The following is a 20,393-nucleotide window of genomic DNA, read 5'->3' on the forward strand; positions in this document are numbered from 1 at the left end:
GCTCTGGCTCAGTATATATCACAAGAAACTCTAAACCACTTACTATATAGGAAAAACAAGAGAATTTTCTACTTAGATTTCCACATAACTAGAAAGAGTCTAATATAGGAAAAATCAAACTTTACTAGATTGCCAATCTAGAAAGATAGTTTCCAATATAGAAAGATTTTTCTAGTTAATTTACTATATAGAAAGCTTTTTTTGGTTAGCTTACTATATAGGAAGTTGATTATCATAACTATCTATATAGTAACTTTCTAAAAAAATTACTATATAGTAACTTCATAAATAGAAATAATCTATATAGTAACTTCATCGAAAAAGTTACCATATAAGAAATTATAACATATAACATCTATGTAGTAACTTTATCATACAACTTAGCATATAGGAGGCATATAATGATATAACAAAATCTCATAGAATGACATTTTTATATCTTTGATATAAATAATAATAGAAAAATACTTTATTTTAAAAGTGATTTTAATAAAGTAAAAGTGAATAATAAAGTTTTTTGCCAATGTCCACAATACAAAAGTGGCATACTATAATGTGAAATCCAAATTGTCCTTATTCTACTACATTAACATCATCTAGGCTTAAACTTCCAATGATTGTATCTTTGATTATAACTCGTTTTTGAACCACCAGCCATTGTACTATAGCCTTTCTCATGGCATCCACATTATGCTCTGTACGATTTGTAGTGAAAGTGGGATCTCTCTTAATGATGTTAAAAGTGGATTTTAATGATGTATATAGCTCATCCACCGTAGCAATATCCAAGTATTTTAACAAGATCGTTTCTTCATCCACCTCACTCAACATACTCTGAAATTTCAAAAAAATGATTTTAGTAAAAACAATTTATATTTACATATTTAGCAATACACACAGATACTAAATAAACACAACACATATAACCTGAGAGGATTGGCATTTATCAAGTGTCTTAGCATGGCTCCTAGCTAGCCGTACATTGGAGTTTTCAATCCCCTATTAAGCATCATAAAAGGGTTAAATTACCAAAATAAAGACATCCATGTTTATCTTAAGATATACTCAAAATACCTTGGATTTATTATGATTCTCTATATCCCTTGAAGCTTTTTTCTTCATTTCCTTCATGTTATCTTTCATCTTTTCACTCCACTATAAGATAAAAATAAATTGATTAAACAAAGATAATATTTAATTTAATACAAACTATAGAGACAAAAAGAAAGAGAAATATCTTAGTACCTTTGGGATTCGCTTGCTTTTTCGATTTAGAACTATAACATTATTTGCCAACATAGTGTTCTCCTCAATCTATAATTTTTGAAAAATAATAATATTAAATTATAATATGATATATATTAATATTTAATTTTTACAAAGCATTGAAAATAACTAACCTGTGTAGCATGTACAAGAAGGTCGGTAAAGGATTTATATTTCTTGAGCATGTCATTCTTAAAAGAAAATGAAACATGTTAGTAAAATTATCCAAAGTTTTTATTAAAAATAATTACAAATATCATGCTCACCGTATCAAAATTCTTGTCATTTTTTGTGTGATTTGAATCATCTTGTGTATTTGAAGGTAGTTCTGGACGATAAACATCCTCTATCTCCATCTTGTTTGAAAGAAAACTCAATATTCAAATAAAAAATATAAATATTTCAAAAAGTAATGATCAATGAGGTACATATCATATTTTTATTGACAAACCTCTATTGTGCCACATGCATTATGATCCAAACCCTCATTTTCTTCATTGTTAAAAGCTTGGGATTGCTGCAATGTTTATTTTTAAATATAACAAAAAAGTGCAATTTATGTCAGTACATTTATGTAAACCAAATCATAATTTAAAAAAACATCACTCTAAAATGAAAATAAAATTTTTGAAATAAACCTGTTGAACTTCTTGATCATCTTTAGCATCCTCTCCAACTATAGAAGTGGTCGATTTCTGTAAAAGACATTGAATTATAAGGAGTATAAAAATTAAAGTAAGTTCTAATACATGTAAAAGAGTGTACCATAGAGGAGCTCTCTGACAAGTGTCTCATCTTTTGTTTCTTGAATTTTCTCAACTTGGATTGATCTAATAAAATAAATGTTATAAAAAATACTTACATTTATAAGCATGTATATAGTCTATATAAACATGTCTTTTTTGCATAAATTTAGGATATCCATGACACTGGAAAATCACATAATTCTCCAGAGGGTAATATTGCTCTCCTCCTTTTCCTTATCAACCATCCATGTATTATTGTGATACAACAATTCCAATCCCTCGTGCAGTTATCCTCCATAGAAACTTTCCATAAGTTATTTTGATTGTGATCTTTCTCCAACCATGCTAATTTGCATTCTTTTTTTTCTCTATCCACTTCACGTACCACCGCATGTTTGGTTAAATTGTTATTCATATCCATATATGCCAACACAATATCATTCTTCTCTAGCCATGGAGGAATACATCCAACTTCACCTACTTGAAGCAGTCTTGTCCTGGGTGAGAGATCTTTTATTTCATAAGCGATAAGCTTATTAGTGAAAGGGAGAAGCATACACTTGTGCAATAATGAGCTTACAGGCCTTACACAATCCCAGTCAAATGGAAGACGTTCTCTTTGTAACACACTCATTCCTGTAGTTGGTTCAATAAGTAAGCACTCTTTATTATCTTTTACTGTGATACATTGTTTATAATACTCTGCCCCAAAGAAAAGCATGATCTCTCTATTCCATTGAACTGAAAAAAATGATGTAATACGAGCCTTCCAATGACCCATGCTTTCAACAGTAGTGTTAGGCTCATCAACTTTAACTACTACATCATCCCCAAGCTTATAAACATCCCCATTGAACACTAACTTTTTATACATTGTCACATGTTGGGATTGTAGAGAATTCTCTTCAAGAGACCAATAGTGCTCTACATACTTTTGTTCCTCCTGAATAAGTGGTCTAATTATTCCTCTCTTTTGTCGTATTGCTATACCTTTTTGTTTTATCATTCTCCAACATGCGATATCTTGATTTATTATTCAAGCTCCCTCCATAGCTCCTTCGCCCTCTTGACTGATGAAACCTCCAAGATTCCTTGTTCATGTGTTGCGTGGCATGATGTGCTGTCACGACTTCTTATCTCAAAAAAAGAAGGAAGTGACAAACACATATGAACACTTTTTAATGTCCTCTCATGTGGCAAAAGGCTATCCTTGTCTTGCTGTAATATTGAGAAAACCTCTGTAAATAGTATTCTTCTATAATAATGAATGTACGATATCTCCATGTCTTTTTTATTGGTCTTGATACCAACATATGTTAGTACCTTACGTTCAAATTCATAGCACCAATAGATATCATGCATTCCATGCCTGCAAACATCATCAAGTATTTCTCCAAACCCTGTAAATAAAATAAGTTAGTAGACATTATTAGAGGCTATGAGAAATTGATATATTGAATTAATAAAGATTCATACATGCAACATGCTCAAGAGGAGAAGAATTTGCCCCCATAGACTCTTCCTTTCTTACTCTCCATGAAAGAAGCAAGGAACGCATCATTTCTATGCTTTCCTTTGACCAGCCTTTGTCGTGACTGTAATTATAAAACCCATGGGATATATCTACTAGAAGAATCCCCAAGTCATAGATTTCTCTATGTAAGTCAGAAATTCTTAGTAAAATATATGGTAAACACCACTGGATGAACTTTTGATTCTCCTCTGCCTTAAAAATATCATGGTATTTGCTTGGAGTGGATGGCCAACGACCATTTCGAATGGATTGTGGAGCGAGGGAAAATACATTTTCAACACAAGCATCTATTTCTCTCCTTGTCTCATTGGATGTAGCTTGCATAAGAGCACTTATATACTTTTTAAATACATTCAATGCAAAAATATGCATTGAATCATAGACTAAATCCAATGATAAATTGAAACCATATAGATCATGCAATCTCCACATTATAGACTCTCCTGATAATCCTGCTTCCTTGAGTATACATTCTCGTTCAATCTGCGTGAATGCTTTTTTGGATTGTAAAAGTGCTTCTTTCATTCCTTCTATGGTACGTTTTTCTGGAGGATACCGAGCTTGATATCTATTTCCATCATAAATATAGCGACCTTGAAATGATGAGTTATTACTATCCAAGGTAGCCTGAGCTTTATCCCTTCGACAAAAGGATTGTCCTCCATCTTTAAACATTCCAAGTTTGCATTGGGCTGGATGATCGCCTGTGACCATCATTAACATTGCACGTATCTTACAAAATTGTGTTTGTTGAGCGGAATTATCAAAGATACGTTCAATTGGATAATTATAAAACATATTTACTCCCTCAATGAATAACTCCTCAAGCTCTTTTATTAATGGTCTCAAAAGGATCCCGAATGCAAAGCTTGAATTGCGAATCAACTTTTTGCTACTTAGTGGCAAAAATAATACAGGAAGAATCCCAACCCTAGACCTTTTGCCACCGTTTAAAATCATAATTTCTACTGCTCCACAATCCTTTTGAGTTGTTCGAGAAGCTTGGAATCCATCCCAATGTAGAAGTAGAGCGAAGTTTCGAGGTTCTCCCTACATAAAAAATTAATTTAGTACAAATACGCATAGAGTAATAACTAGTATGATTCTATGTGTTCACAACTATGATTCTATGTTATTTTGAAAAGATAACTAGTGAAATATGTACCTTGCATAACTGCTGATGGTGTTTATTCAAAGTACGACACTTATTGCATATAAATATATACTCCTTGGTAGATTCGCTCCATCCATGCTGAAGTGTTTCTGATTTTCTTGGAAAGGTGGAAAACACAGTATTACACCTTGAGTTTTGGCAGATGATAGGTAGCTCGTACTCAGCATTTGGATTCCAAAAATCTTGGACCTCACGACATTTTGATCCATCCCAAAATTCAAAGGATGAGTTTGGATGCATAGAAGCTGCTTGTCCAAGCCATCTCTCCTTGTGGCGCCACATTTGCAAAAATCCATGGCAAAAGCTTTGACTTTTTACTAAAAGTTGTAGCTGATTCTTAATAGGTAAATAGTCAAATGAAAGCATATCCTTTCGTGTCTTTTGACACCTTGGACACTTGGAAGAACAAATCAAGCAATCACGTTTCAAGATGCTTTGTCTTCTATTACCTCGACAAGAACACTTTTCAACATTTCCCACATACAGATCTTCTCTACTAGGCTCAAAAAGCTCTATCTCATGAGGATTATCACGTGTACCTCCACAAATCTTATAGCGTTCAGATTGAATCATTCCAAGACCATTGTACATTGTAATCAATTGCTCCCAACATGTAGGAATCCTTACTCCATCGAAGGTCCCATCCCATGTATTAGGCAATTGAACTAAGAGCTTACTCAAGCTTGGTTTCAAAGGCTCATTATCTCGTTTTCCAACTCTCTGGCCACCCATATCACCAAACAAAAGTTGAAGCATTTCATCCTGAGCTGTAATAGATATTCTATGTTTATCCCAAAGAGCCTGTAACTCAATTACTTTCTCAAGTATCTGGATGCATAGTAAAGACTCTGTACCATCCACATTTGCACTACTTGGATCAACGTCTTCATGCATATCCATATGTTCATCATGTTCTTCCAAGTGCTCAACATTGTTAGCATTGTCCTCACAATGTTGATCTGGGTCACTATATGCATGATCTCCATGATCATGAACATCACTTATTATATCCACATTGCATTGTGGCGTCAATCCTATCTCGAGTCCCAAGTCTCGATATTTCAACCTCAATTGTTGATGAATAGCAAAGGTAGAAGGAACAACATATCTTCCACCATGACAATATAAAATGCAATTGCACCAAACCTGTCTCCTCTCTGTGGGCCCATCTATAGTTTCAGTTAATTGTTCCTCATCTTCGGCCATAGTCAAGTTTGGATTTTGTAAACCAACTCTCCTATGCATATTACCAAGTAAATCTTGGCGACTATGATGGTAGAAAGTACTTCGACTAACCATCTGCCATCCTTGATTAGTTTTTGAACACTTGTATAAGCATGAGCATCTTCTCATATCACTTGAGATACTTGCCATCTGTGCCATAAGAATAGCATTCAATTAAAACTTTATATAATCTCTTAACAATTTTAGTTTTCAAGCTTACTTTTCCAAGCATGGTTAAACATCTCATCAAAAAAGAGTTTAAAAAAAATATCAAGGACACACATTGGTGGGCTCATTTCCCAAGAAAGGACATACATAGCACATTAGACATCTCCTCAAACAGGTGATACTAGGAGCTTGCTATAACAAACTTATACTCAAGAAAACCTTGCGTAAAAAGTAAACATGAGAACCATAACCCCTGTTTGGATAGGAAGGTCGTGTCCCTAGGGCCAAAAAGGCCCATCACAACAGTTATCCTTTCGCAAAACATGGTTAGACATCTTCTCAAACAAGCGTTTGCTATAACAAACTTACACTCAAGAAGACCTTGCGTAAAAAGTAAACATGAGAACCATAACCCCTGTTTGGATAGGAAGATCGTGTCCCTAGGGCCAAAAAGGCCCATCACAACAGTTATCCTTTCGCAAAACATGGTTAGACATCTCCTCAAACAAGCAAAGGAGATATTACAAAACCCTACTTGGATAGGAAGATCGTGTCCCTTGGGCCAAAAAGACCCATCACATCACTTGCATACGAAGTAGAAAATGACTTAGGCACTAGTAGGGAAGCACATAAAAAACACTCTAATCCACATTTACAAACCCACATAGCACCCATGTGGAACACTCTTGAATCTTAGAAGGAACATGGTTGTAGGCTGAAAGGGTGGTCCTAGTAGAGGTGTTTCTACGAAAAAGAGTTTAAAAAAAATATCAAGGACACACATTGGTGGGCTCATTTCCCAAGAAAGGACATACATAGCACATTAGACATCTCCTCAAACAAGTGATACTAGGAGCTTGCTATAACAAACTTATACTCAAGAAAACCTTGCGTAAAAAGTAAACATGAGAACCATAACCCCTGTTTGGATAGGAAGGTCGTGTCCCTAGGGCCAAAAAGGCCCATCACAACAGTTATCCTTTCGCAAAACATGGTTAGACATCTTCTCAAACAAGCGTTTGCTATAACAAACTTACACTCAAGAAGACCTTGCGTAAAAAGTAAACATGAGAACCATAACCCCTGTTTGGATAGGAAGATCGTGTCCCTAGGGCCAAAAAGGCCCATCACAACAGTTATCCTTTCGCAAAACATGGTTAGACATCTCCTCAAACAAGCAAAGGAGATATTACAAAACCCTACTTGGATAGGAAGATCGTGTCCCTTGGGCCAAAAAGACCCATCACATCACTTGCATACGAAGTAGAAAATGACTTAGGCACTAGTAGGGAAGCACATAAAAAACACTCTAATCCACATTTACAAACCCACATAGCACCCATGTGGAACACTCTTGAATCTTAGAAGGAACATGGTTGTAGGCTGAAAGGGTGGTCCTAGTAGAGGTGTTTCTACGAAAAAGAGTTTTAAAAAAATATCAAGGACACACATTGGTGGGCTCATTTCCCAAGAAAGGACATACATAGCACATTAGACATCTCCTCAAACAAGTGATACTAGGAGCTTGCTATAACAAACTTATACTCAAGAAAACCTTGCGTAAAAAGTAAACATGAGAACCATAACCCCTGTTTGGATAGGAAGGTCGTGTCCCTAGGGCCAAAAAGGCCCATCACAACAGTTATCCTTTCGCAAAACATGGTTAGACATCTCCTCAAACAAGCGCTTGCTATAACAAACTTATACTCAAGAAGACCTTGTGTAAAAAGTAAACATGAGAACCATAACCCCTGTTTGGATAGGAAGATCGTGTCCCTAGGGCCAAAAAGGCCCATCACAACAGTTATCCTTTCGCAAAACATGGTTAGACATCTCCTCAAACAAGCAAAGGACATCTCCCAAGCATGGTTAGACATCTCAAACAAATCATTTTAGGATGCTTACTATAATGAAATCATGAGTATTCCTCATTCCAAAATATCATAGAATTTCATGCAATATAGAAGAGTTAGTGGTAGCTCCATTTTTACTTTTGGCTTTTGAAGGCATAATCCATTTAAGTAGAGTGCATTAATATTCCATGAACATTCTCTTAAACATGCTAAATAATCATATTAATATTCCATGAAGACGAATATCTATGTTCATGCTAAACATTAATATTCCACGAACATACCCTTAAACATGCATCAAGTCGAATATCTACTGTGAAATTTTCACAAAATTGAATGGAATCTATGAGTAACAAAGCACTGATCTCAACATTATTGAAGGTGTTGGTTCTCAAGCTACGTGACATATGCTTGTACTTATTGGTCCTAGTAGAGGTGTTTCTACAAAAAAGAGTTACAAAAAAAATATCAAGGACAAACATATTCAAATCATGTAATTGACAATTGGACCACAAGTCGCAACAAATTCAACAACCTCGGTTATGCAAATGCATCCTGCAAGTATCGTATAAGAATATTTAGTGAAAGAACACATTGCATGAGATGCACATTCAGCCTGCAAATATAGTGCACAAGAATGTCTAATGAACAAGCATATTTCAGTAAATAAAAATATGTGATCTAGGCTTATCATGCTCACCGTATCACAGTGCCGACCCTCGATATATGCGCAGCAGAAATGGAAGTGGAAAAGCTGCTCACGGAGCTATCAAGGACGGGCAGCGACTACTCGGAAGAGGCACTGCACAGGCTGAGAAACATTGCGGCTACACAAGTACAACGGCAGCAGCGATATTGATATCCCCCAACGCTGAGGCAGCAGGTGCCCAAAGGAGAATCAAATACAAGGCCGGGGTGTGAGGAGGAGGCCGTGGGGCAAGTGGGCAGCTAAGATATTAAGAGAGTACCCCAACATTAAAGGCCGTGGGGTATAGTGCAGGCGGGCAGCTGGGCGCACCTTCAACAAGGCGCAATTAGCTGGGGCTGCCCGTGCAGCATACGACGATCAGGCCGTGGGCATCGAGCAAGTGGGCAGCTGGGGCGTACCTTCGACACGTCTCGTGCAGCATATCACAACGAGGCGCACCTTCGACACGGCACACCTTCGACACGGCGCTGCAAGAGGCTGCCCGTGCAGCAATATACGACAGGGCACGTTGAAAATGGTAGGGCAGATGCAAGTTCAGTCAGTTCAATGCTGCACTGTTGCCAGGAGCCTTTCAGTTCAAGCGCCAGATCAGCCCGCCTACGCCGATGTGCGCTATCTGATGCAGATCGTGCAGGTCAGCAAGCTTCGATGGGGATGATCAAGCTGAACCCTTAGCGACAGTGCAAGAGGTTGCCCGTGTGCAACATACGACAGGGGCACGCTTGCCTTTGATCAAACGTTCAAGCGCCAGAGCCCGCCTGCGCCGGTGTGCGCTATCTGATGCACATCGTGGTCAGCAGCTAGCAGCTTCGATGGGGATGTAGCTGAACCCTTACCACAGCTACAGTACTACAGCGCAGGTAATAGTACTACAACTGTCCCTCTGCCCCCCACCCCCCGACGGTTCGCCTCGAAGCGCAGATATGGCCAGGTGCAGATATATCTAGATATGGCGACGAGCAGATATGACGAAGAGCAAAGTGCAAGAAATATATTATAATAGTACAAAAGAAGGATAAAACGATGTTGCAGGAAAGAATGGAGACTATATAAAAGAGAGGGAAGTATCCGTTGGCGGGAATTAAGGGGTAGGTAGAGTTATTTCCCTTCTACCAACCCTTGACTAACGTTTTTTCTTCCCTTCTACCTTTGACTAAAATTGGCAAGTTTCCTAAAAATATATAAAGTTGGGTAAAGAAAGATGGCCATTTTATTGCCTTATAATGTATAAGCAAAGGGTATGTTTTAATTAGTAGCCCTTGAATGGGCTTTGAACGCACATAATATGGATGATTTCTTATCCCCTCTCCCCATAGTCAGAGGTTTGAGCTATATATCTACCATATAAGGTATGTTGAAGATGAAAAAAATATAATGTAAATGAACAATATCTTACAATGTTTTTTGGTACATGCCTCTCAAGGTTTACCTTGTTAGGATGGAACTAAGGTGAATGGGTGAATAGAGTATCCTCTAATGATCCCTTATTACATCAAATTTTTTCCCAAGTGAGTTACATAGCTTATTAAAATAGTCACTATATACATCATATTGCGCTCAAATAAAAGATTTTGAGCCATTGTGATATTTTTATCAAGCTGACCTTGTTATAAATGAGGGGTTCACCAAAAGGGTACCTATGAGAGGCCAACAGAGAGATAACTCAAGGATCCTTTGTTTCAAGATTTTACAAAATCTAAAATACTTAAAAATATATATGTCTCAATTGTTTCTCACATTAAAATCTCATATGTAAACACACAAGAATTTGTATCATAGCTTTAAGTGGATTTTAAAAATGTATGTTTGGACAAACTACCACTAAATGAGGGCGTGGTGCATTTTTCTTTTGAGGTAGCATCATCTTATTAGCCCCTTTACCCTTTTAACATTTGATTTAAAGTGTCCTTGTCATTAATCCAACTCTTTGTTGGTATTCTATTTGCTCTAAATTAACCTTACGTATATAGTTGAGTTGTGTGGTTTACTTTAAGTAAACATGTTTTTCAACAAATTTGTGCTCAGCTTGCAATTTAGGCATGTTAGAGAAGTGTGAATGACAACTAAGTCTTATTTTGATAGTATTAATAGAAATTAAGACACCCAAGACTATTCCAGGATGAAAATTGTGCGTAATGTATGTAGTAATGGCATTGGTGTAAAGTGTAAAGTGTAAAGTGTATTGTTAATAGCCTTGGCTTAAAATCAATGGTGTAGTAATGATGATATGGTAACTGGATCCATAAGATCAATGGTGTGCCATTGATAGTTGCACTAGCCCCCACATCCAACCATATTGCCAAAGAAAATGAGGATAAGTTGCATGGTATCTAGGATTGAGAGACAAGTGATGGAATGCACCAAGTATACTATTATTTCCATTACCTTAGGTAGAGGATTGTAGAGGGGCTCTGAGCAAGTAACCTCTTGCTAGCCTATATTGCTAGCCTATATTACTATTGTCCTTAAGAGTCTTCAAGAGGTCTCTCTAGGAGAGGTATTAAATGACAACTTCCAACATGACCTCAAAATCTAGGTAACTTCAGGTTCAATCCTTTTAGGTTGAGACCTTGACATCACACTATGAGATAGACTTAAAGATCACCCAATTAACTCAAATCCATGCACCCTCTAAGGTCTAATTCATTTTCTCCTTAGGAGGTGTCCAAGAGATTATGGTTACCTTTTGTAGCCTAGCTAGGGGTGTGCACCTCACAACGTCACAAAAAAAACAAAGATAACATAAATTTAACAATAATGATCAAGGAGTCATAACAATAACCTAGCATAACAAGAGAAGAGAAGAAACCTTTAAGTATGCAAGAGAAGGATAATGTATTTAGTCACCCATCCATCTATCTTACTTTATGGTACAACATTCCACACAAATCTATACTATACTAGGAATTATAATGATGAATGGACATCCTTATATAAGAGTCTTCCCACCATGCTAGAATATCAATGAAAGTGGCAAGCAAAATAATCCCAACTAAATGGATTGTATAAGCCACTTCTATTTAAATATATGAATTATGTTGCATGAAAAATAATTTACCTTTTCCATATATACCTATACATAGTAGAATTAATAGTGCACATCACATTAATGTATGTAGAGGGGACATAGGTTCAAGTCACATGCACTTATTTGAGGAAAGCTAGCCATGCTACAATTTATTTTGAGACTTGAGACTCTTCATGAGGTATGACCATAATATGATTCTCTTGTTGCATAATCCTCCTCTTCTTTTGTAATAATGCAGTGTATATGTTAATACTATCAACCATATTTACATCAGCCAACCGGCAGAAATGCATCAATTGCCTTTTAGTTTGCAACCTTTAAAAACTTGTGAAAGACTATATAACTAGAGCTCTTTTTACCAAGCTCCCTAAAATCTAACAAGATCTCCTATTTACAAAGGTCTACATCAATATCTCTTCTCCCTTTCCCTTAAAAAAGCCCTGAATTTTGATTTTTTCTAATTGAAATAGCTCAAATAACATCCCATAGTTCAATAAGACAATCATTTGGTTCCCATTGTCCCCCAAAAAAGTCTCCCTTGTAGTCAATTCTACCATAAAAATGAGCATTTTCCACCCATTTCATGAGCTTTTCAATAAGCACCTTGCTTCTTAGCATCTGCAAAACAAGTGCCACAATGGCTCCACATGCCTCTTGGATAGCCCACACAAGGGGGATGATTTTCTAAATTTAGGAAATCTCCCCCCACATTGGCCCATGATAGTTTGCCTTAGAAATAGGTTGAGGCATCTCAAAGGACTCCTCGCCCGTACCCTTCTAATTTACCTCTTCTATGTACTTAACTTTATCTTTGGGAATTCTCTCTTTCACTATTCATGAACTCTGAAAATAAACCTTTCATCCCTCTTCTTTAAATTTTCCCTTTTCTTGGCAACCTCAAGGGTCACCCCTTTATCCATTTAAAAATATTTTAGGAGGCTTGAACTTGACTGCATCATGTTCTCTCGATTTTATCAAGTAAATGTAGGCAAAGTAGGTAAGTGGTACATTTAGGGTAGCAACATTCAAATATCTGGCCAACAACTATTGAAGAACTAGAAGATTTAAGACAAGGATGCATGAATCCTTAATCTATCTTAAGGGCATGTGAGAAGACATTTGACATTGGGGAGTCGACTTCATTAAGAAAAACTCACTTCAACTACCACCTCAAGCTCTTACTGTTATCCTAACAAGAATTATAATGGTCAGCTTAGGATTCCGATCATCTCTTAACTATAGTTCTCCATCAACAATGAGTTCTCCAACACCGAGGCTTATGGGTTGACACTTTCATAGAGTATTATCATTCTTGGCCTTCCAAAGCCAAAAGTTTTTGAATCCCTCTTGTAAGGTTGAAAGCATCATTTGATGTCATTTTTATAATTTAAAAAAAAGAAAAAAATGAGAAGCAAATCCACGTACATCACTACACTACGCATAGGGGTCCTCGAATTAGGTAAGTGTAGTGGCCTCAATCGATTGTGGCTATATCCGTAATCCCCTAGCCCTTCTATTTATTCCACCACACTTGATCAAGGCACACCAAAGGTAAGACATACCTAGGAAGCATATCTTGCCTATGTTTCCTTAAGTCACTTACACTTTGCTCTCTCAATTTCACTTCAGTGCCATTACAATTAGGGAAAAAAACAAGGTGGAAAGGCACTGGAAAGAGAAACCATTCTCTTTAATCACTACATGTAGCTACAATTACTACATACATTTTGCCTATGATATATCTTGTCCAATATACTAATGGTGTCTTCAAAGACCTTCTTCAAGTGCATTTTGCATGAGGGACAAACATATTTTCCACCTATATACACCCCCTTGCTTCATTGACAATACCACTATGAGGAACTAGAACAATTGTCTTCTAACCATGCGCTACCAAAGTATACATGCATATATTCGTACCAAAATTTATGCATAGTTGGGTACTTAAGTGCAAGACAACACTCTAGGCTTGCTTGGAGTTTGACTCATCTTCCAAACCACCAAGATATCTCCTACGCACACAAAGAAGATTAGCATTTCCCCCTAGGGAGAGATTGTAGGAGAGGTTGTTTTTTCAATTGTAGGTATGACCATGTGCGCTTAGATCTTCTTCAATAATTCCCCTATAACATTCAACCCAACATAAAAAATTACTAGGTATTTACATGACTTACAATACTCTTCTACATGGTATTTACATGGCATTTCCAAAATTTAAAAAGAATACCATGTGCTCATTTGTGCTTCCGAAATATTAGGTATAATATAGTAAATATTTGCCTCGGTAAGGAAAAGTTCTTTTAATTAGAAGCACTTTGCCTCCTAGATAAGGTCATATAGAATGGATATTGCATGCTAGATGCCTTTACTTTCAACTCTATACTTCATAGCCTTTGAGAGAGAGAGAGAGAGAGAGAGAGAGAGAGAGAGAGAGAGAGAGAGAGAGAGAGAGAGATTATAATTCTGGCAATGGTAGGTTATCTTCATAGATGAAGACGAGTGTTTCATAGTTAGATAGCTTAATATCCCATTTTTTAAATATTTTCTTTGACTCAGATTATGTATATAAAGAGCTCATCTCATTGATGTTTCAATATATGGAGAAAGGTGGAGGGAGAGAGAGTTTTCCTTATTAAGATAATTCATCGTATGATAGAATTGACTCAATGTGTGTGTGCATGCGCGTGTACATTTGTGTCTGTGTGTATAAAATAGTTTAAAAGAATTATTGAAATGTAGCTTGAAATCTAAGATGCAATTTTTAAGACATATATTTTAATATGTGATTTAAAATATGAGGTCATGAAAGGCTGCTTAACGTTATATTTATTTTCCTTTTGTTTATGTGAAGAATATGTATACATGACACAAAAGCTTCTTGATGCTTGATTGACATTATTGTAAAAGTATGATATTACACACATGGTTTATTCTAATAGCTTTTGTACGATTTAGTGAAATTATTGTAAAAAGGATGGACTACATATATGGTGTCTTCTAACTTTTGTGCGATTAGTGTTACAATCATTTTACTGTTTGAGCCATAAAACCCAAAAATGATGTTTATGTGTGAACCCTCTAGCACTAGTTGTGCCTAGTATTATCATTACGGGCTTAGGTGTGTGGGTGTGGGTGTGTTATTTAGGTATACATGTATTTGTATTTTGAAATTGGACTTAATATAAACACATGCATGTATGTCCATAATATGTTTGGATACATATGTGTATGTATGTGGATCGTTTGTATAGACATGTATGAGTGGCATTGTATGGATGTGTATGCATGTACCTGTAAACATGCACATATACTTGTGTATACATGCATGTGTAATCAAGTATACAAGAAAGGTTATGTTAGTAAAATAATCCATTGCCTAGTTGAAGATACAGCCATAACCAATGTAGCACGTTCATAATCTTTTTTATTTACCGAATGTTATAGGAAAATAATTTTCTAGTGAAAGGGCAAGATAAGTTTCTAGTCAAAGGACATCAATTTACTAGTTATATCTAGGAAAATCCTATATTCTTAATTGACTAGAAAGATTGTATGTAATTTGCTACTTACAGAATAGTAATTTACTAGTTATAAGTAGTGAAACATGAAATTTTCTAGTTATCTTGGTATTGTTACTAGTTTTACAATAAGTTACTATATAATGTTACTAGGTAGGGCTCCAATTTTCTAGATAGTAACTAGAAAAAGGGACTTACTAGTTCGAAGAACCTCATGACCCCCAAAATTTCTAGTTATAACTAGGAAATGTTGCATCCTTACTAGTTTGGTTGAGGTTCTTACTAGTTATAATATGAATTTTCTATATAGGAAGTGATTTAGAGTTCCTTGTGTATTGTACGCTCGTCGTTATAAGCGCCCACGGCAAGGCACGCCACGTGGGCTTCCAGAAGAGTCGCGAAAAGCGGGTACGACACGATGTGTCCATCTTCGGCATGCTTCATCCACTGATAATCATCCTCACTGCCTGCTATAACTGAGGGGTTTTGGTTCATCCTTCTGCTCTTCATATCAGGAATTAGGTTATCAGTGTTCACTGTTCGGCGGCCCATTCCATACTGTGTGTGAGAATCTTCGGACAGATCACTACCGGGCTGGTTTCGCTCTCTGTGACTGAGATTATTAACGTTCCAAGGCAAAACGTCTGATCTGGAAGGAAACCTAGGTGAAGCAGGTCGAAGATCAAGGCTTCTCCTTGACGGCGCGTTGCCGTAATTCATACACTGATACATTGTAGAATTCGTCTTGTCGTGATCATGCCGTGAATATCCTGCTGCATGCGACATCGTATTCATCGAAGTCTTCAAAGGCTTGCCCAAATTACAATCTTCCATGATACTAAGTGTGAGCGACAGCTAGCGCTTAAACAATGGTCCGCCAAGCTGGGCTCAACAAAGGGAGCTACTTCAATTAGGGATGCCAACTACGAACCTGAAAGGACAATCACGATATAGCCATGCCTTTTACGCACAGAGAGAGAGAGAGAGAGAGAGAGAGAGCCTGCTGCCTGATCAGAGGTTCGTCCTAAATCTGTCAATGTTCTAAAAGCATAGTACAATTATGAGAAGACAGTGGTCGTCACCTTGACATTGACAATAACAACCACGGTACCGCCATATCGTTTACGCGTATCAAAATTATTCTAACACGATTGATCGACATGACTCTTACTCCATTAACTGTAGCAAATACTAAGATCGAACGTATGGACAGAGAATACAGCTGCTTTCTTATTTCAACTACAGAAAACATCAAAGTTCAAACTGCATTTCCTTACTCATTACCTATCCCTAGGTTCTCCTCTCTCCACGGGTAGGAGTCCTTTCGCAAACAACGACCTCTCTCACGACATGCCCATGCATGCTCCATCGACGGTCGTACGACCCCTCAAGTCCCCCTCCTTACAGGCTACAACGCACACCTTTTTGGATGCATTGCATGTGTATGTGAGCTCTAGCGGCCATCACTATTATATAGATGCGCCCCTAGTTTATCATATAGATGCATGTATATGTGAGCTTTCATGCAAAGGCCACATCGAGAATTTCAATTTAAGCTAGATCCTTTCTTCACATTTAAAGCTAACTTTCACATCCCTGCAATCGCCCACAGGACACCTTTGTACATTGATAAGATAATCCATACAGAAGGAACTTTAGAGACAAAATTAGATAGGAAATAGACCCATATCTCGTAAATGTACAAATTGTCCTAGTTAGTACCTAGGGGATTTTTTATTGAAACTAGGTTTTTAAATTTACTAGATGAATGTGAAACTATAACTAGTAAAATAAGCTTTTATATGGTAAAGTGAGATGACTTTCTATATAACATCTAATGTAGGCATGTTTACTAGATTAAAATATGAAGTTCTAACTAGTAAAATAAGTGTGCATAGTCAATTAGAGCAAATTTGTATAGTCATGCTTACATAACCAAGTAACATGCATCCCAATTTATAGGATTAACTATTAGCCATGTAGAACAATCTCATCTCAAATAAGACAATGTGAATTTACACTCAAAACAAATATGTTTATATGCATCCAAAATGTACATATACTCTAAGATATACATTGTGTCTCCTTCATATAAAATTGGATTAATTTTAATTCCCACATGTCAGAAAAGGTTACACATCAACAAATAATAACAATAAAATATCATCTTTAAGACAACATGGATATTTCCTTTTCATATTAAAACAAAATCTCACCCATTCAACTTGATGACTGGAATGCTTGAAATATGTCCTCAAGTGCACAATATACCTAACATCAAGACAAGCATAAACAATGAGTAAAAGTTATTTGGGTGCCTTATAAAAACTAGGGCACACCCATCCATCATAATAAAGAATATCATATTATAATAACATTTTTCTTAAATAACTAACATTGGCTACTCCTAAGCATATGGAAACTTGAAGATGAAGGCTATGGCACATGGTCTATAAACTAGGGTGGTTATATTAAGTGATTGAAAAGCCACATTTCTACTGACACATGGCATCCCCTCCCTCCTTCATGAATGCAAGGGATTTAGGGCATTCAATAAGGAATTATAGGATGTGATGGAACATTGAGCACAAGCAAAAGGTAATAAAAGCAAGAAAATGGGATGGAGATGCATAATGCCAATGATGTTACTATTGGAGAGAACATGGAAGAATTGGAGAAGAAGATGCAAGATGATAAGAAATCATTCAATGAGAAGAAGAGAGGCACCATGCATGGAGACTAAAAAGTAAGTGTTGCATGCTCAAGTGATAATCTTGTTGCCACACATTTGGAAGAGGTATGTTAAGTATTCTCTATATAGCCTACATTGGTATTCTTATGGAACCCCTTGAGGATGAGTTTGTTTGCAAAATGGTTTTGGCTCACCTTTAGATCTGTAACGTGTCCACCTGTTATCTTCAGGACACGTCTTAGCAGTCCATCGAAAAGGATGTCTAGAAAGCTTCACCCGGCACTCCCATGGAATGTTACGGGGTTTGCAATCTAGGACTCTCTATGTCTGCCACGTAGCAGAGGTATTGCGGCCGTTCCCACTTAGGACCGTCCTGAATTAGGGTTTTTCCTATTGGTCATTTCCTAACGGCAACTAGCATTGAACCCAAGCGAACTACTTTACGTAGAAACGCCAGGTTCGAAGCGGATTCACGCTACACTTGGTTCAAGGAGAATGGGAAACGAGAGGGATGCGAAGCTCAACCTCTCTTCCATAAGGCATAGTCCCATTCCGTTCCCCTAAAACAACGTAAATCGGGATCAGTTATAACTCTAGGTCAACGCTCTTATTGTTCATGTTCTTTGAACGATCTTCCTGCTGTCCCTCTTAATTAGCCCATTAGGCACTGGTTCCTTTACGTAATCATAGCACTTGACATAGAAAAGCAATGTCGAACAAGTTCCTTTTTAACAGGTTATCATATTTATCTTTGAAATACATAAGTCAAACCTGTATGCTTATCCACAATCCACCCGAAGGCTATCCAACAATCCATAGGGATCACTAATCCAAGATTCCACCCCTAGACTAGCATGGGGGTCTCGAGATCCAATCTTGAGTCATGTTAGCCTCTTGTGCACGGCCTGGAAGGCGAGGGATTTACGGCCAGAGCCCCCCCTGGCACCCAACCGTACTCCTCATGCTCCAAGTAGCGCTTAACAGAGAGACCTCTCACGGCGCGTTCAATCCATCTTCCCGACATGGTTAACAACCCCCTTGGATAGGGTCAGGCAGGCAGTCGGGGGTAACTAAAGCTACCTCTCCCCTAGGCCTTCAACCTGAACCATTAGATATCCATTTATCCTTTAATTCATTGATCAAACAAGGCAAAACAATGCTCTTAAATGTGTAACAAGCACAATCATTTCCATTGGTCGTTATTGTTGGTCAACTGCTAAGGAGTGAATTCTTCTTTCCGAATGCATCCAGCACCCGATCCAGGATTACTTGTGACTTGGCAAGATTCCCTATATCCTGGGATTAGGGCCGTATCCTATTAATCCGACTTGGTCAATACCTTAAGTTCATATGTTATTCCAATCTATTGGTTGGTCACAGGCATTTATCTTTACCCAAGAAAGATACTGTGTTAGGATGATTATTCATCCCTCTTGCAAGATAACTTGCGTAAGAATCTGCCACCCTCATTCCGAGGAATTTGGCCATTTCCTTGCAATCAATTCACAAGATCCTGCGACTCTACTACTTGTTGCATAAGTCTCGCATCAAGCTATGGGACTATTTACAGTTCGAATGGAGTCACAAAACAATCTATTCCTGATTACATTAGGCTAACATTGTCAATCCCAGGGCTCCAAGTTCCATCTTTTTAGCAAAAGATTCTTAGGGACAAACGCTAGATCACTTCTCAAGTATGTTCCAATATCCCTACATTCCGTGAATGTGGGAAAGTCTTTAGGGTATAGGAGTTCCAGCCTTGGCAATACGAGCAACTAGGTCACATGTTAAATCCTAGTTAGTTCTTTGGAATTGAATTAACTCTTCCTAAACGAGTCCCTTCGCGATTTTTATGTGTTTAGATTTAAGTCAACTTGTTTAATTCCTAAAGATAATTACGCTATCATTTCCATAAACACATGACTCATTGTCTACGCGTAAGTTGATTTTCAACCCTAACTTTTCGATTTAAGATCAAGCATAGGTTAGGTTATAGCCTAATTCCAATTAATCACCCTATAACTTGCGAACAAGATTCATGCTAAAACATGCAGCCTTTTACTAATAAATATGCAGTTGAAAAACGATATTTATATCAATTTACTAGAGTTATGCAACTTAAAAATCATTTCATGCCTTGCAATTTCCTATGGATTATTAGCACTTTTGACTCATTGCGAAGAAGATATGTTCTAATAATTCGACATGAAATTTATACTTCCATGCCTAAACGGAGTGCACTATCTTAATTCCGTTTTGTAAATATGGACATTAATCTAAGTTCAGTTCATTGAAATGCACAAAAACTACTTGCTAGAAACGCATATCAATTTTTCTACTCACTTTATTTTGCTCGTTTTATTGAAAATACTAATGACCAAACTTTTCCGTCGTAAGCTAATTCTTTTAAAATAACCAAAGCATTTAAGACGGAAAATGCATCCTATCTCCAAAAATCATCCATGCACGTAAAATTATAAC

At 37.0% G+C, this 20,393-nt stretch overlaps 1 protein-coding gene across 2 annotated transcripts; it reads right to left on the reverse strand.

Annotated features, from left to right (window-relative positions):
- Window positions 1-573: 573 nt before the first annotated feature.
- LOC148025213 (uncharacterized) lies at window positions 574-1,310 on the reverse strand. 2 transcript variants are annotated; one of them, XM_087693818.1, is made up of 4 exons: window positions 1,246-1,310; window positions 1,075-1,155; window positions 928-999; window positions 574-834 (listed from the first exon to the last, which is right to left on the reverse strand). In XM_087693818.1, exons 1-4 carry the CDS (start codon window positions 1,297-1,299, stop codon window positions 574-576), a joined length of 468 nt encoding a protein of 155 aa, XP_087549944.1. In that variant the 5' UTR covers window positions 1,300-1,310. The 2 variants fall into 2 exon arrangements, with proteins under 2 accessions (XP_087549944.1, XP_087549945.1); XM_087693819.1 differs by lacking the exon at window positions 928-999.
- Between the last annotated feature and the right edge of the window lie 19,083 nt (window positions 1,311-20,393).

This window comes from Lygodium microphyllum, chromosome 15 (genome assembly GCF_053477565.2).
Source record: "Lygodium microphyllum isolate KBCC chromosome 15, Lygodium_microphyllum_v1.1.10, whole genome shotgun sequence".
In the NCBI taxonomy this organism is placed as follows: Eukaryota; Viridiplantae; Streptophyta; class Polypodiopsida; order Schizaeales; family Lygodiaceae; genus Lygodium; species Lygodium microphyllum.

Coding starts and splice junctions, on each gene's coding strand:
- LOC148025213 (XM_087693818.1), bottom strand. CDS start 1,299: ATGTTGGCAAATAATGTTATAGTTCTAAATCGAAAAAGCAAGCGAATC. Junction 1,156..1,245: donor AAAGCAAGCGAATCCCAAAG/GTACTAAGATAT, acceptor TTTATCTTATAG/TGGAGTGAAAAGATGAAAGA. Junction 835..927: donor ATAAATGCCAATCCTCTCAG/GTTATATGTGTT, acceptor TTGAAATTTCAG/AGTATGTTGAGTGAGGTGGA.